General features: G+C 35.1%; 2 protein-coding genes across 2 annotated transcripts; one reads left to right on the forward strand and one right to left on the reverse strand.

Annotated features, from left to right (window-relative positions):
- Nucleotides 1-694: 694 nt before the first annotated feature.
- On the forward strand, nucleotides 695-14,809 carry LOC132749750 (uncharacterized). Its single transcript, XM_060739646.1, has 5 exons — nucleotides 695-1,295; nucleotides 9,628-9,777; nucleotides 10,541-10,744; nucleotides 11,420-11,510; nucleotides 12,565-14,809. Exons 1-5 carry the CDS (start codon nucleotides 1,244-1,246, stop codon nucleotides 13,001-13,003), a joined length of 936 nt encoding a protein of 311 aa, XP_060595629.1. The 5' UTR covers nucleotides 695-1,243; the 3' UTR covers nucleotides 13,004-14,809.
- Nucleotides 14,810-15,578: 769 nt separating this feature from the next.
- On the reverse strand, nucleotides 15,579-17,297 carry LOC132749759 (ice-structuring glycoprotein-like). Its single transcript, XM_060739652.1, has one exon. The coding sequence runs from the start codon at nucleotides 17,295-17,297 to the stop codon at nucleotides 15,579-15,581; it is 1,719 nt and encodes a 572-aa protein (XP_060595635.1).
- Nucleotides 17,298-19,406: the final 2,109 nt, after the last annotated feature.

The raw sequence follows: 19,406 nt of genomic DNA on the forward strand, positions 1-19,406 counted from the left end.
ACTGCACGATTGGCCAGTCTTGCAAGTTCATGCAATATAAATGGGATCTCTTTAATTTATTTCGACTGTTCCTGTATTCAATAATGGACTGCTCCAAATTCAAAAGAGAACAAGTCTATTAGACAAATTCCGGGTTGAAAAGGTTTAGGAAATAAACAACAAATGAAGGTGGAGCATTTTTGTGAAAAAAAAAAAAAACAACAAAATTCTTGTGCTCTTCATGACCCGCAAGCAATTCGAATACTTGAATCGTTGAATATACTTTCACATCATTTCTAAATTACAAGAAATTACATAACTTGGCTATTCATATCGTGATTGAATGACTTTTATTTATCATGAAAAAATAATGCAAATTTTATGAATAATTAGAATGGTTTATACAAAAGTTACATTGTAATTTAAAATCTGATCTGCCATATTTTCATATTTTTAAATCTAACAAAATAACTTGGCTATTCACATCATAAATTGAATGATTTTTATTCATTGTGAAAAAATAGTGCAAATTTTACAAATAAATATAGAATGATTTATTATACGACGTTAATTTAAAATCTGACCTTCCCATTGGACAATTTAAACTTGGTGCAATTAATGTGAAATGATTTTTTGCCAATATAAGAGTTCAAATAAGTGTTTACATTAAGAATGGAGCCCTTCATTCAAGTTTACTTACCTGATAAATACAAGTTTGTGAATTATATGAAATTCAGTGATAAAGTCATTTAAGAAAAAATAGAAGAAATAAAAATAAACGGATAATTATGTGGAATAACATGACGTTGAAATACCCAATAAGGTGAAAAGACATTAAAAAAACAAATGATGAGGATTTTCTTCTTCTGAAATTTGGAAAATAAGAAAGAAAAAAATAAGATGAATAACAAATGATGCGTTTTTTTCTTCTGAAATTCGGAAAATTTATGAACGGAAATCTAACCGAGCAGATTATGGGAAAAAATAAAAGCTTGTATTTATTTTAAATGGAATGTACAGGTAAAACATAAAAATGTTTTACCTAGACAGAAATATTTGACAAATAGCTATTATTTTATTTTCATTTTTTTGTAATTATTTGTACAAATAAAAAAAGAGTTTGACGCCATTTAGATAGGCAACAGAAGCAAAAGACTGTAATTTTTTCAGAGTGATATAATATTTTTAAATGATTATGTGAATTAATGAATACATAGCTTGGAGTTATTTAAAACCCCTGAGAAGTGATCTAGCATTAGATACAATGCTTCTATTTGTTGTTCTAAGCATATATTTGAAACTGACAGTAGCAGCAGGTAAGTTCTATAATTTTTCTTTCCTATAGTATCACGGGGGAGGAACTGTTGCACGACGGATGAAGTTCTAATGATAACATGTCAGGATTCGATGAAAAATGGACTATAAAATGTTTTCTTTCTGATGAACATTTCCATTTTTGACGAGTGTTTCTATTGCTTCTTCGGAATATACAAAAGATTTCCGACGAAATCCGTAACGTTATCCAGGAACTCCGTGACAGTTATCATAAGAACTCCTGACAAGTTATCATAAGAACTCAATCCGCCGTGTAACAGTTCCTCCCCCGTAAGTATCACAACAATAATAATCACGGAAACTAGATTTCAATAATTTCATTTAGTTGTAATTTTCTTAGAAAGGCTTGCAAAAAATGCGTAAATTGATGTACATAATTTTACACCTTATAATGAGTGCCCATTATTTGTTTATTTATTTATTTTATTTCAGTTAATATTTATTTTATCATTTTATTTTATTATTTTGTTTATTTTTTATTTATTTATTTATTTATTTATTTATCTATCTATTTTGTTCATGATGAAGTCTTAAATTCAAATTGTCAACTGATTTTTTTCATAATATGACTGAAATGACAGTTAATAGATGTGTACGTGGAAATTGAGGTATATCTGCCGCAATGATTGATTTTTTTTCAATCAATATGCCTTTTATGTGAATGATTTATCCGTATCTAATTAGGTCTTTTTGTATAAACGCTATTTGCATATGATAGGCTAATTTAAATCATTTAGTATTTCAAAAAATATTTAAGTAAAATAAGTATATACATGATACTCTGGTATTGTTTTGTAATTATTCTTTTGTGTAAGCAAACATCATCGTCATCATCATCGTCGTCGTCATCATTATCATTACTAACAACAACAACAACATCATCATCATCAACATCATTATCATCGTCGTCGTCGTCATCATTATCATCATCACTAACAACATCATCATCATCATCGTCGTCGTCGTCATCATCATCATTATCACCATCATCATCATCATCATCACTAACAACATGATCATCATCATCGTCGTCGTCGTCATCATCATCATTATCACCATCATCATCATCACTAACAACATGATCATCATCATCATCGTCGTCATCATCATCCACATCATCAACAACAACAACAAATATATCATCATCATCATCGTCGTCGTCGTCATCATCGTCAATCATTATCACCATCATCATTATCATCATCACTAACAACATCATCATCATCATCGTCGTCGTCGTCATCATCATCATTATCACCATCATCATCATCATCATCACCACAAACAACATGATCATCATCATCATCGTCGTCGTCATCATCATCCTCGTCGTCGTCATTATAATCATCATCACTGACAACATCATCATCATCGTCGTCGTCGCCATCATCATCATCACCATCATCATCATCACTAACAACATGATCATCATAATCATCGTCGTCATCATCATCATCATCACTAACAACATGATCATCATCATCATCGTCGTCATCATCACCATCATCGTCGTCATCATCATCATCATTATCGTCGTCGTCGTCATCATTATCATCATCACTAACAACAACATCATCATCATCGTCGTCGTCGTCGTCATCATCACCATCATCATCACAAAGAACATGATCATCATAATCATCGTCGTCATCATCGTCATCATCACAAACAACATGATCATTGTCGTCGTCGTCATCATCATCATCATCAACAACAACAACTGTTACAAATTACAAAGTATTAAAGGTTGGATCATACTGCTTTAGTGATAACTATACTACAAGACCTTATTCTTATTAATTTTGTCATATGAAAAGGAAAAATACATTTAGAATAAATTTACTGTTAGACCCTTGTGTGACTTTAAGGATTGGTCGTCTTAGAAAAATATAAACTTTCTATCACCATGTTCTGTCGCGTGTTCTATATATTATGGTGAATAGTGAAGCAGGTGCACCAATCTAAATAAAGACTTATGTTACTGGGTAAATGTTTATCGATGCGTTATTTTCTATTTCCTCCGCGTTATTTAGCGTTCAAATCAATGAGTACAGTACATTGAAAAGCAATGGACCTGCTTCTAATAGCTTAGCGTATCACCCGTTGGAATTGCGGGGTTGTCATTATGTTTTAAAGCTGAATTTGATGCCTCCAGATGAGCCAACATATTTCAAGGAAATCAACTTGAGAAAAATGTACTGAGATTTTAAGAGAAGGAAAATGATTCAAGTAATAATTTACAGGTTAGGTGAGATTAATGACTGAATTGGCAGTATTAATCACCATATTTAATTTCTAATGCGTGACTAACGCAGTAAAGACCTTTTTTTGCATATTTTGGCCTCTTTTTGCTAATTTACAAGGATTGTAAGCGCCATTTGCAATGTGTAAATCACTTTCTTGCCCACTTCACATTTTACTTTTAAATACATTTTCAAAATTATCTTGAAAATGAGCATATTTCTGGAGGTATGCTGCTTTGATTCCCAAAAGCGTAAATTATAGTGGAATTTTATTTTATAGATATTCTATGCCAATTGCCCATCCGGATAGCAGAGAGAGTTACTTAAACATAGTTATAAATACATGTATATGTCGATTTGGAAAAAAAAAACTATAGCTACTCCATGTATTTGTAAAAACAAATGTTCCTTTATTCAAAATAAAAGAAAGGTGATACATATATAGGTACTTCATATAAGCAAAAACAGATGGTCGTTAAGAAGAATAAGAAAATTTTAATGTTCAATCTTTTAAAAGTAAATACGGATGACTCTTAATGTAAATCGTTCGTTATAGTGATTTGATAACTTATATGGCCCTTTATAATAATGCAGATAATTTCTCGAGTTTTGTTTGTATATTGTGCAGTATATACTGTGAATAACCGAAGCGCGCAAAAATAAAAATGTAGTTCCACATCGTAGACGGTTAACTACGCGTGTGTATAAAATTTATCATTGCCTTTGGTTCTTTATAGCATATTTCTCGATTCAAATGCTATCCCTTAAAAAAAGTTAAAAGTTACATCGAATTACTTTTTAATGTGCAGCGTTCGAGTAATAGTTGAACTTGTTTTTACGCGCGCCTTTTTTCCCGCGCTTCTTTAAAAACAGTCAAAAAAATATAAATTCATCATACAAGATGCTGACGGATATACGGGAGAATATATTGCAAATAATCTTTATATACGGCCATCTGACCTGTCAATATATCCACACTTTAGACAAGATTATTAAAATTTCTTTGCCGATATCGAGAAAAAGTCCACAAGTCATTGAACGCTATTCTATCATTTTTCAATTTCGTTAATTGTATTCGTTTCCGTTTCTCCCTAAAATACACGTGGATCAACTTTTATTTGGTTGAAAAATCTTTGTCACACAATTAAGACAACGAAGACGTTCAAAGGTCACGAGTTCGAAAAAAAGTCAGAAGGGGAATGAACTGCTATGGGCAACCTTGGGTGTTGTTTTGGAATACTTAAATATTTAAAATACTTATTTGACAACTGACCAAGGACGTTTTACCACAGTAGAATCTAATAATTTATTTTGTACTTTACCTAAGGATGAGTCATGGGATTCAAAGGTGCTTTTGACATCCTTGTCCTCATGCTAATTTTCATGAAAATTTTGAAAATGTATGTGAATGTGTAATATTGTGAAGTAACCAAAAAGGAAGCAATTAACATATTATCAATGGCACTTACAAACCACGTAAATTACCAAAATGTGGTCAAAATATGCATAAATAGTCTTTACTGCGTTAGTAACGCAGTGGAAATATTGTTGTAAGTACAAATGTACTGAAAAATCATTCAATTATCGCACAGCTTAGTATAATTTTCTCAAGTTTGTTTTGACTAAGTGGAGGCATATTTAGCTTTAAAAATAACTGAGTCGAAATTATAAATTTCCCAAAGTACCTCAACTAAAGTATAATCCTGCTATGCATCAATCACAATGTCAAAATGACGTCATCTGGTACAATAATTTCGATTGAATTTAATAAAGAAATACTCTTAAGACAATAAAAGACAATAAATATTATTGTAAGGTATTAATTACTCATAGAAATAAAGAATAAGTTTATTAAGTTTTTACCATGTGTGTCAAGAAAGGAGGATTGTGAGATCAAGATTTTGCTTACATGTATGTAAATATCATCTGATACATGTAAGCAAAATCACACACAGAAACTTGTATAAGTCAGTAAAAATTTGACTGGAAAACGATTAACGCGGTACCCTCTCAGTCTCTGGATGTGTCTAACGTTTGCGACTTTCTCTGGTAATATTTTTTTAGAACTTCTTGTGAGATATATATCAGGGGGTATTATAAATGAGATATGGATTTCTTCGGCAATCAAATGAACGCGATAAAGTTGATCAAATATTACATTAAGAAATCATCTATATAAATTCTAACTCGCCGTTTAAGCGTGATATCACAGACGGTGCAGTTGTATTAATTATGCAAAAGTAACTTCAATATTTTTTTCATAAAGAAAGACTGAAATAAACTAAAATTGTATCATTAAGCCATTATTTACGCAAGATTTTCCAAATGGTTAAAAACACATTAATAATAACACTTTACCTGTCTTTTTATCACGCATAATTAGATCATTATAGAAATACCGTCACTTATAAAGCTATAAAGAGGAAATAATTACATTTGAATGATAGATGAATACTAAATATAAGAATAAGATCGTGGAATAAAAATTATCATATTTCATGAGTGGCGGTAGCCATTTTCATACCACTCGATGAAAATAAAGCCTGTATAGAAAAAACACGTACATGTCCTCAATTCATCATCATCATCATGATTATTATTATTTTTATCATCATTATTATTATTATTATCGTTATTATTATTATCATTATTATTATCATTAGAATTATTATTATTATTATTATTATTATTATTATCATTATTATTACAATTATTTTTTTTTTATTATACTTACTATCATTATTATATCAGCTTCAATTCAGTGGGTTATTTGTAAGCAAAATAACAAAAAAAGTATGCCTTTATTTGGAAACACTAACACGAGACTCCCTGTATTACCGGTTCTAAAAGAATGTTGCACATTCAACAAATGTAAAAGATTGCATTAATACATTTATTGTTTTTGTTATATACTAGTAATACCCTTTGTTATGATAGAGGAATTGTCCTGGGAGTCTGTGAAAATTTTCGGAAACAAAAATTAGCATTTGTGCCGATACCTATGAAAATATACCCGGTATCTGTAATTTAATATTTTTGATACTCAATATCTTACCGCATTTCAAAATACTATATAACGGTGTCCGTTAGGGCCATCGCCTATGAATGAAGACATCTTAAACGCGGAAAGTCGAACACACGAAGGGATGAAGATAAAAACGCGAAAATACGAGGACGAAAACGCGAAAACGAGCGGCTGCGTGGACGAGCGGTTGACGCGTTGAACTAGTAATCTAAAGACTGCTGGTCACGTGGGTTCAAATCCCGTCAGGGGCAAACAGTTGTTTCCTTGAACAAGAAACTTTTACATTCATTGCTTAGTACTGGTTGGTTCCAGGAACAGATTTGAGATAGTTTTAATAAACTTATAAAATGAATTTGTATAAATTAAAAGGTGGAAACACGAAACGAAACACCATAAGTTATACCATTCTTTAGGCATTCTAAATACTAAATGAATTTGAAATTATATGATGTATATGATGATGTACTATGGTGACGGCGTGGTGAACTTTCGTGTTCTTTGTTCTATAGTAAATCAGTCACATTTGAGGCTTAATTCTGGATTCCACTGTTCTTGATGAATTATATACTGTCTTCAACTTTAAACATCAACACTATTTAAGTCAAATGATGCCCAAAATATAATAGGTTAGCCATCTACTTTTTTCAGAAATCTTCACTCTGTTGTAACACAGTTTAAATTCACCACTTTGAAAACTCCTGACTGCTGGTGGGTGATACATCTTTAATCCTTCCGCCAACAAATGAGTTCCTGGAGAATACACAAAAAACAACTTTTAAACACATCATATAACACACAAAAACTACACACATGCAATAAATACACTTTAATTATGATCAACCTAACTAGAGATGACTTAAATTGGGCCACTTCAAAATTTTAAAGAACTACTTTCTAGACTACAACGGGTTGGGTCTAATTCTGTACCGGGTTGAGACCCTATGTACAAATCAAAGAAACAAATGTTCTGTTCTGTTCTAATTAAACTCGTAATAGACATGTTAAACAATCTTTGTACATTCATGAATAAATTGAAGGGCAAGTATGAAAAAAGCGGGTAAATAAAATCGTCTGCTGAAAACTGTTTTTTCTTTTTTTAATATTTGTTTAGTCTTTGTTTGATCAAACCACTGAAGGCTCAAAGCAGTATACATAATATGAAAATTCTCTACAGTGTTTACAAATAAAGTCATTTCTTTTATGACGTTTTTAATCTGAGAATGTATTTATTTTTCGTAGCATGTGGAGGGAATAACTTTTGTTATTGTTGTATAGACAGTTTTACACCAGAGCAATTGAACAATGCTAATATTTTATGCTCAAATATTCTGACATTTAATTATAAAAGATAAGCCAATACGAGTACTTATGGAAACTCAAGGAAGAAACTAAGTATGCTTCATTTATGATTAACCCCTAAAGTATTATAAAAATTATAATGATTTGCCTGTGTCAAATTTAAGAGGCGAAGATATCCATGCAGTCTGACCTACACAAACATTACAAACATTTTCTTTAACAAAATAAGTCTTGAACGCAAACATCTTAAGGTCATTTTTTAAAGTTGCTCTTTAAGTATGAAAAGGTATGACCTGCACGCCATTATCATAATGTTACAAATGCTACAATTTTTACAAGTCTTAAATGCTCATTATCGGAAAGATGTTGTTTATCCAAATTTTGAAAATGAAAAATAAATTTATACAGGCACAACGATTAATAGTCACGTGATAACAATACAGGCCAGTCACTATCAGAATAGTGACATGTTTGATTATTGTTTCGTGGTCTAAGTTTACTCACATCCTTCCTTGTTTCCTTATTAATAAATCGCAGTTAAAGGTTTCATTGTATTACAAATGTACAAACTTCCTTGTTCCACCGGATGTCATCTAATGACGTACGACTTGCAAGACAAGCGTCTAAATGATTGCGAGTCATACGCCATACGACTTTTAAGCGCTCTTTTACCAAAAACGCTGAAATCTCGATGCAAAGATATCGACACAAAAAAGAGATTAGTGTTAATTATATGTGTGCATTATAAATAGTTTTTCGGATATTTTTTAAGTATTTGATATCAGATATATGTACGGTATTTGAATCTGTCAATTTTCGTGTAGGTCTACAACATGATTTGGGCGGAATTACTTTTGACTCTCTTCATTATAGCAAAAGTGACAAATGTGTCTTTAAGTGCAGGTTGTAAAGTAGAAATCTAAATAAATACATGTTATTGAAACAGACAAATTTAACGGACTTGAAGTAATTAGAAATTGTAAGGTTGCATGAGATCTAGCTAGTAAAAATACTTGTAAATATATTGAATGGATGAAAATTGTTTGCCCTTTAATATCACATCTTTATTACGAGGGTTAATAAACTTGTAATTGTTAGACATATAGGGTCATAACAATTGCCAACATGCCGTTTTGCTTTTTTTTCCGTACTCTCAGTGCCTGAAAGGGCGGATAGACCATCATTAGCATAGAATACACACGCGCACACGCACGCACGCATGCACGCACCAATATTTTACGTATGATGAGTTTTTTACGTGTATGTTTATGATTATTATGTTACCATGGAAGAAAGTATATTTGACCGGATTGAGTATCACCTTGTATTCCAGCAATGTAATAGATCTTACGAACATCCATTTGTTTCTTTCAGAGCACCATTTCAAACATTACGTTTGAATGGCAATGAATATAAAGTTGAAAATGTTAGAACTTCTGTAGTTTGCAACAATCAAAATGTATATATACAACATATATCTTGTTTAGTTACCAAGTTAACACGGTTTTGCTAATACTTCAAGACCGTAAGGTGTTATAGATGTGAACTATGTATAGATGTGGCTGTAGCGTGACCGTGCGCGGAGTTTGCAATAATATATTAAAACAATGCGGATAGATCTGTTGTGAACAATGTTTACTTGAGTAATACGTCATCATATTGCCCTCCATTTCAAATGGATGCTAATTAAGTTTTGTTTTGTTTCTGGTTAACAGTTCAACAGCGTTGTCTTTTTTGTATTTTCAGTCACATGTCCAAACGGGGATACAGCCGGAATTGTTAAAGATGGTATGACATGTTCGGAACTTATAGCAGACGACAATGCTGAATGCTATGATAACAGTATAGAGGCTTCATGTTGTGCGTCATGCAACGCTGTCGCGAGAAATAACCAAAGTAAATATTGACCTACATATTGAAATTACTTTTAAAATGTTAAATCTGATAAAGTTGGTGCTAGGGGTCAACGAAATAGCCGCCACGAGTAGTCTGCGTTATAACCATTGCCAGTTAGTAATCCATGAACAAAAACAGAAAAGCAGACTGCATCAATTTCAGTTTTGCCGTATTGTGTTACATTTAGATTCTCATATTTTAATATCTTTTTTCATAGGGTACTCAAATGATATATTGAATTTGTAGGAAAGTGTAATTTTCTATTTAGCTAATTAGATTTCTCATGCTTAACAATTGTAAAAGATCCACTTTTTAAAAACCCCGATAATTAAGATGTTCTGATTTTCAACATGATAATCAAGAGTTCTAAACTCTTGCTTGTGCAAAACCTTCCTCAATATATGTTGAAGTAAGTATAGTGTAAAATATGGCTTTATTTAAAATCGACAATGCATGTATATATGCTATATATTAGCCGTGTCACACAAAACCAACATAGTGCGTTTGCGACCAGCATGGATCCAGACCAGCCTGCGCATCCGCGCAATCTGATCAGGATCCATGATGTTCGCTTACAGACCCTTTAAACAAGTAAAGAAACTGATAGCGAACAGCATGGATCCTGATCAGACTGCGCGGATGCGCAGGCTGGTCTGGATCCATGCTGGTCGCAAACCCATTATGTTGGTTTTGTCGTGACACGGCTCATATTATCATTGTTTATGATGTATATATATATCATGTACATGGTGATACGTTACAGATTGTCTGTATGGGGATAAAGCCGTTTGCTTTTCTTTCCTGTGTCCGACCTATACAGACATAAACACGTGCTGTGAAACATGTGCCTCTAGTATTACAACTCAGTCAACAACGCCGACGTCGACAGCCGCTTCAATGACGTCATCTTCTACGTCAGACGAAAATACTGATGGTCATTCAAGCAGTAACGGCAGCTCTAATGATGGTATGATTTGTTTGTTAATTTACAATATAAAAGCTCTACCGAAAGCTTTGAATGCACCCAGTACGTTTCATTTTATTAGATTGTGTTTACGTTAACGAAATTGTGCGTTTAAAGGCACACTAAGACTAGGAAATGAATAACTTTTCCTTTCTGCAGAAAGTGCAGCTTGTGTTATATGATGTTGAAATAATTGATTTAGAATATATGAGATGCTTATCATCTGAAAAAATTGGACACAAATTGGAAACATTTGTGATAATATAAGCAAAATGAAAGCAAAGTGCTGTTTTGACATCCATACAAAGTACCAAATTACTTTTTACTGTACTAACTTCCAAAACACAAAAGAAGGTTCAGCTATACTGTAGAGTATGACTTACCTTTTGGATTGATTCTGGATTTTTTTTTGCCAAATCCAAACATTAGCATTTTGGAGGCTTAATGGGCCTTTAAGTCAGACAATGGCCGGATGTATACCAACTGTCCAGCGTTATTTGAGAACTAAATTTTTTACATGTACTTGTATTACTTTATGTTTTTTTATTCTTGTGACTTTCAATCTTTGTACATAAACGATCTGTTTTAAGAATTTTATTTGACTTTTCGTGTTTGTAAAAGCCAAACAAAAAAGGGAGGTAAGTCGTAAATGATAAAGATATGTTGTGTGTATTTCAGATGGTGTGATAGCCGGGGCTGTTGTAGGAAGTACCGTTGGTATTACAATTCTCGTTGTTTGTGCATTTATTGCCATGAAAATTCTTAAGAAGTAAGTCATTTACATTTTTATTCTCGCTATGCTCAATAATTATAACCACGGATAAGATCATTCACCAGTTTGGGGGGGGGACTTGAAAATAAGTACCGACTGAATAGCGAACAGTGCAGACCATGTTGAGACAATGGCGGCATGCAAGTGCAGTATAGTCTTGGCCTGCACTTGGCAAATGTGTTTTTTTTTTCTTCAAATTTTCCCCCCGGTACGAACAAGTGTGTTCCCGTTATACCTGTACGGTACACAACCGTCTACAAAAGACAAGTTAAACCTGTTGCTCATATTTTCAAGTTTGTTCAAACTTTAATATGTAATATTGTTAACAAGATGGAGTATTAACAATGCGAATTTTTTATATTTTTCTTTTGAAAAATATAGCTTACCAAATGAGCAAATAAATGTACTTACTTACGAATATTTAAGATTTTCCAGGCTAATCTTGGGGTACAAAACAAACGTTAACTAACTTTCTCAGTGCCAATTCGTGTAATTATTAGCAAATATGGTAATTAATTCATGAATACCATTTATCCATTTCTTTCATCCGACGTTTGCTAATTGAATAAATTTTAGACTTCTAATCATGGCTCTCACGCGGCATTCTGTATTGTGCAGACGACAACGCACTGACATACTCAACACTACGGTCATTAATCATCCGTGTTTATTTTAATTATAATTCAGAATAATTAAGAAATCACAATTCATGAAATTTTGGTGAATTTTTAAGTCAATTTCTTATATATCAATTTCATTCAGATATCTATTCATTTCGTGAATCAATTCCTAATTTATGTTGATGTAATTATTCACCCTTTATAAGGGAAGTTTCACATAACTTGTTTATTAACTAGAGCCATATAATTAAATGTGGTTTTTGGAAAGCAATGTATATCATTACCCGTGTACAATACAGGATAAGACAACCTTCAAAGCATATTTAAATATCTAAAATAATGATTTAGCTCTACATTTGGAAGTAAAAATTAAAGTTCACTGAACTTTTCTTAAAATGCAATTAATGTTGTTTTTTTTTTAAATATTTTAGAAAAGACAATCAAATAGGAGACGATGCAAGTTCAGGAATTCCAGAAAAAATAGACAGGAATTCTTCTGGGTATATCCCAGAGAAAGCGGACATTTGTACTGTACTGCAAGAAAAGCTTGACACAAGCTGCGATCTTACAGAAAAACAACAACTTCCGGTCGAGAAAGGTCACGATGAAGGTCAGTCAGATGATTTCGTGAAAACTAACAATAATGATAATAATGATGTAAATAGAATTATACAAACATCAGCCATTGAAAAGCCTATTACAAAGGGTGTATGTCCTATGAATGCAACAAACGGTGCTAAAAATGGTGACGATGTTGATATGAAACGAAAATGTTTATCTCCTTTGCAAGAGAGTAATGTCGAAGCCACGCCCATACATGATATACTGCCACCCATCGGAACTTCAGCATCATGCCGATTCGCTTTGTAGCAAAAACCAATCGTGTTGTTAAAATCATGGTACAGTAAACGGCAACCAATTGTTCGGAAAACTGACAATGTACTATCGAGGACTAAAAAAAGCGAATTAAGGGATACAAGAAACTTGGTTCTTTTCCTTTTTCTATGTTTCATTTAACTAGAATGTGCATAACATGCGCAGTAACTGAGCAAAAGTTAAAAAAATATCAGAATGGCTTTACACACTTGATCGCAATTCAGACATTTTTGATGTTGGATATATTTCGCATAATGTACGTAGTTTTAAAATGTACGCGGTGTCATAAGTTTTGCGACGCAACAGAATCGCGAATAATACCGAAAATTAAAACCTCACGAAAAATTACCGGGTTTACAGTATCCAGCTACTTCATAAAATATCGTTTACCACTGTGATCTTTTATGCTATAATGATATAATTATCGGCGAATCTTCGGTTTCCGACATCATTGTCTTTAATGAGGGCTTGGTTGGAACTTTAAAAGGGACTCCATGAAGGTCCAGATGACCAGGAACATAAAATTTGTATAACTAGCGTAGATCAACTGAAACACTTAAAGTGAAAAAAATAAAAAGAGCACAGAAGAGAAAATCAGAAATATTCTCAAATATTAAATCCTTTTTGTGATTCTTAGCCCGAATTAATTCAAAAGCGTTTAAAAACTTAATTTGGGCAATTTTTGGACAGTTCAGAATCATTTTTCAGGAAAAACAGACTGAGCGAATGATTGGAAAATTTGCACATACGTTGATAGTCCAGATTTATTTCATTTGATACAAATATCTCGTAAAAATATTGAAACAAATATATTCAGTTCCCCGTCAGTTAATAAACCATTTTAGTGTCCCTACAAGTTAAACTGACACGCAGAATGTTCAAGCTTTACTGCTGTGGCACAAGGATTCTGCAGGTAAATACGTGTCGAGCGGGCACCTAAGAAAAACAACGACCTTTCGTAAGCTTCCTGGATAGAATTTTCATATGAAAAATTAAAAAAACAACATAGTCTCTTGTAAGATTCGAATGTTTAGAAGGCTTTATTATGCTCATATTTGATATTTGAAAAACAACTGATAATTACTATACTGTCTCTTTTTAAATGTAAAATAAACATCTTTTGAATACACACAGAGAAAATATGTTACGTTTGAAAGTCTACAGGTAATCACAGTATGATTACATAGTGTCATTAAAAAACCTGTCAGTTTATAAAAAAGACCATTTAACTTGACGAGTAAAAGGATTGCTTCTTCCCAAAACATAGTTAATATATTCATTTATTCAAATAAGACATATTCAGGAAGAATTTGCTAGATTTAATTGTTTTCTACAATTATCCTAGAAGTATTTTACCCAAAGATCTTTTAGAAAATGAATCTACATGTTTTTAAAAAGAATCTCCGTATTAATACTATGTAAAATTCAAACATGTTTCTCCAATTCTACGCAAATTATTCGATTATTAGTTATATTCTCTTTTTCAAAATTAAATGTATCATAACTTTAAAAAAAATATATTGAATCTGTTTAGTTGTTGTAGCATCTCTACATAAAATCCTATGAACGCACTAGGATACTTACAGATTGTTATTTTAGAATGTGATTTTGTTATATCGGTGATTTTATCGTTTGATAAATCACTGTTTGTCTTTCGGATGCGCATCATTATATCACTCGGGCTACGGCCTCGGCATCCGAACTCCAAACAGTGATTTTATTCAGCGATAAAATCATTGTTTGTGATATAATATTTCATAAATGACCATGTTCATATACAAACAATATCAACAATCACACAATACGAGAACGCAATGCAATTGAAGTTTATTATGAAAGTAAATATATCATATCTTATCATGTCTTGTCATGTCATATCTCATTAAAACATATAAAATCTTATCATATCTCAGCATATCATTTCATATAATGTTATATCATATCATAGCATACCTTGTCATATCATGTCTTGTCATATCATATTTTATCATATCATGACATATCTTGTCATATCATATAATGTCACATCGTGTCATATATCATACAACCATGTGATATGTTTATATGCTATATATTCTCTAAATATAGTGTGCATATTAAATCCTGTAAATTATGATATTATACCAACCAAGATAACTAATGTAAATTTTATTGTATATTTGTTTTTCCTTATTTTTCTGTCTTTTCTAAATACTGTAAGTCTAATGTTAACAATTTTTAAAGAGTGTACGCTGTATACACGTCAAGATACTCCACGTCACCGTCATCAGTGTTGTTGTCTGGAGCAACAGCGGTTTCTTCATTGTCATCACAACAATTGTCTGTTGCTGTTGTTTTCGCTATCATTATAGTTCGTGTTGTAGTTGTGTTATTTTGTAGCAGCGGTAGAAGCTGGAGTGGTAGCAGAAGGGAGCAGCAGCCGCAAAAAAGTAGGCACAGTAACTGTGGTAATATCATCATCACCATCATCATCTTCATCATCATTATCAACAACAACAACAACAACATCATCAACAACAATAAACAACAATGAACAATAACAGTAGCAACAGCAGCAGATACAGAAGCATCAACAGAAGTAGTAGCAAAAAGAATTAGCAGCAGAAGAAGCAGGACAATGGTGATGAATGGTAGTAGTGGTAGCAGTAGCAGCATAGGCACCAGCAGGAGCAGTGGTAGCGGCAGAAGCAGTGGTAGCAGTAGCAGCAGAGGCACCAGCAGAAGCAGTGGTAGCAGTAGCAGCAGAGGCACCAGCAGAAGCAGTGGTAGCAGCAGCAGCAGAGGCACCAGCAGGAGCAGTGGTAGCAGCAGAAGCAGTGGTAGCAGTAGCAGCAGAGGCACCAGCAGAAGCAGTGGTAGCAGTAGCAGCAGAGGCACCAACAGGAGCAGTGGTAGCAGTAGCAGCAGAGGCACCAGCAGGAGCAGTGGTAGCAGCAGAAGCAGTGGTAGCAGTAGCAGCAGAGGAACCAGCAGAAGCAGAGGTAGCAGTAGCAGCAGAGGCACCAGCAGAAGCAGTGGTAGCAGTAGCAGCAGAGGCACCAGCAGAAGCAGTGGTAGCAGTAGCAGCAGAGGCACCAGCAGAAGCAGTGGTAGCAGTAGCAGCAGAGGCACCAGCAGAAGCAGTGGTAGCAGTAGAAGCAGTGGTAGAAGTAGCAGCAGAGGCACCAGCAGAAGCAGTGGTAGCAGTAGCAGCAGAGGCACCAGCAGGAGCAGTGGTAGCGGCAGAAGCAGTGGTAGCAGTAGCAGCAGAGGCACCAGCAGAAGCAGTGGTAGCAGTAGCAGCAGAGGCACCAGCAGGAGCAGTGGTAGCAGTAGCAGCAGAGGCACCAGCAGGAGCAGTGGTAGCGGCAGAAGCAGTGGTAGCAGTAGCAGCAGAGGCACCAGCAGAAGCAGTGGTAGCAGTAGCAGAATAGGCACCAGCAGGAGCAGTGGTAGCGGCAGAAGCAGTGGTAGCAGTAGCAGCAGAGGCACCAGCAGAAGCAGTGGTAGCAGTAGCAGCAGAGGCACCAGCAGGAGCAGTGGTAGCGGCAGAAGCAGTGGTAGCAGTAGCAGCAGAGGCACCAGCAGAAGCAGTGGTAGCAGTAGCAGCAGAGGCACCAGCAGAAGCAGTGGTAGCAGTAGCAGCAGAGGCACCAGCAGAAGCAGTGGTAGCAGTAGCAGCATAGGCACCAGCAGGAGCAGTGGTAGCGGCAGAAGCAGTGGTAGCAGTAGCAGCAGAGGCACCAGCAGAAGCAGTGGTAGCAGTAGCAGCAGAGGCACCAGCAGGAGCAGTGGTAGCGGCAGAAGCAGTGGTAGCAGTAGCAGCATAGGCACCAGCAGAAGCAGTGGTAGAAGTAGCAGCATAGGCACCAGCAGGAGCAGTGGTAGCAGTAGCAGCAGAGGCACCAGCAGGAGCAGTGGTAGCGGCAGAAGCAGTGGTAGCAGTAGCAGCATAGGCACCAGCAGAAGCAGTGGTAGCAGTAGCAGCATAGGCACCAGCAGGAGCAGTGGTAGAAGTAGCAGCAGAGGCACCAGCAGGAGCAGTGGTAGCAGTAGCATCAGAGGAAGCAGCAGGAGCAGTGGTAGCGGCAGAAGCAGTGGTAGCAGTAGCAGCAGAGGCACCAGCAGAAGCAGTGGTAGCAGTAGCAGCAGAGGCACCAGCAGGAGAAGTGGTAGCGGCAGAAGCAGTGGTAGCAGTAGCAGCTGAGGCACCAGCAGAAGCAGTGGTAGCAGTAGCAGCAGAGGCACCAGCAGGAGAAGTGGTAGCGGCAGAAGTAGTATCAGTTGTTGCAGCAGTAGTAATAGTCATAGTTTTAGTAGAAGTAAAAGTAGTGGTAGAAGCAGTTGTAGTAGAATTAATTATTGTTGTAATAGTTGTATCAGTACCAGAAGAAGCAGTTTTAGTCAAAGACATAGCAGCAGTAGTAGTAGGATTATAAGTAGTAGAAGAAGTAGTAGTAGTGGTAGTGGTGGTGGTGGTGGTGGTGTTGGTAGTGGTGGTGGTGGTAGTAGTGGTATTAGCAGCACTAGCAGCAACTGAAGTATTTCCGATAGAATTAGCAAAATTGGAGACTGGAGCAGAGCAGAAGTAAAAGAATAAGTAGCAGAAACAGATATAGAAGTTACCTCACACACACGGTTCACTAATTTACTCGGGCAACGCTCAAATATGTATATAAGCTTTGCTTAAACTAGAAGTGACTCCTTCATTGGCAACTAAATGAAATGGTGGGTAAAGACAATAAGAGCCGCAATGACACAGCAGATATCATACATGTTATGAAAACTGCTTGTGCTGAAATTTGAGATACTCATCCCGGAGTCTTCGATGCAAATTCGGACACGAGTTTCCGCTTCAGAGATACTGGAGACGACCGCAAACTGGCTATCAAACAGATATCTCTGTGTCCGCAAATAGAAGAGAACCAGTCTGTCTGGGCTTAATATAAACTCAGACTGTTGAAGCTCCACTTGTTCGCATAGATAAAGCTTTGTTATCATTGTATTAATGCTAGGACGTGGAAGAAGTTTATATAATAGCATGAACTCTTTAGTAGGGATATTCATTGAATCATCTTTGAAATACGATCTTACCATCTGTCTTGTCCGCATCGTGTTGGTAAAGGATATTGAGGAAAACTCAGCTTTCATAACAGTGACGTTATTTTCATGGTGTAACACCCAGTCTTGCGTTATTGTGTTCCGTATATTTTGTATGAAACGCTTCGGCTGTACCATGTTCAGGGTCGTATATAGTGTAACTATCAATTTCGACGTGAGTTCATTATGACTGTCATTTATTTCATAAAATATACTATGTATTTTCCAGTTGTCTGACCAGGGCGTGTCCAGTCTTGGTAATATAAGTAACACTTCCATGAATGGTATGTTAAACACATCAGAGACATTTATGTTCTTATTCAAAGTGAGATTTACGCTGACAGTATTCAAGTTTACAAACCATTTCTTGTTTGGATATACGCAGTTTCCGGCATGATCGCGTAGTTTACCCGACGAACAAAACAAAGGTCTACATGTGTTTGCCTGGAAAAACAACAACAACAAATTGATATTCTATAAAAGTAAGGGCTACTATATTGAATATTTTGACCTCTTTTTGGTGATTTACGTGGATTGTACGTGCCGCGTTTGCAATGTGTATACATGTATTACTTTCTTTGTTTACTTCACAAACTTTTATTTTTAAATGCAAATTCCAAAATTTTCATGAAAATAGCATGAATCTCGAGGCAAGCTGCTTTAAAGTATAATAAATGAGCCGTGTCATGACAAAACCAACATAATGGGTTTGTGACCAGCATGGATCCAGGCCAGCCTGCGCATCCGCGCAGTCTGATCAGGATCCATGCTGTTCGCTATCAGTTCTCTACTTGTAATAGGGTTTGTAAGCGAACATCATGGATCCTGATCAGACTGCGCGGATGCGCAGGCTGGTCTGGATCCATGCTGGTCGCAAACCCATTATGTTGGTTTTGTCATGACACGGCTCAATTATTATAAATAATTCATGTTTCAAAGAATCATGTGAACTTTATTTGAACTGAAACTTTAATAGTATATTTTAGAATACATTTTAAAAAATTATTTAGACTTTATCCTGTATATTAGACCAAAGCTTAATTAACATGAGTACAACATGGAGTAAGATTATACTTACAGTGTCACAGGCCTGTTTAATGCTCCCCGCCTCCCTTGTGTCTGTTGATTTCCCATTGTTAATAAAGCTTTGATCGATCAGTCCAACAAAAGAAAGTCTACCGTACTTCATGCTAACTGTATTTCCTAAGCTAAAAATGTTGTGTTTTACATCGCCATTGCACAAGTTCTTATTCGTAAAGGCCTCTCCGTTGCATATATAGCAAAATACGTTGGCATACCTTTTTTGAGAACGGTAAGG

This window comes from Ruditapes philippinarum, unplaced genomic scaffold (assembly GCF_026571515.1).
Source record: "Ruditapes philippinarum isolate M1 unplaced genomic scaffold, ASM2657151v2 ctg2034_1_1_1_1, whole genome shotgun sequence".
Classification (NCBI taxonomy): domain Eukaryota; kingdom Metazoa; phylum Mollusca; class Bivalvia; order Venerida; family Veneridae; genus Ruditapes; species Ruditapes philippinarum.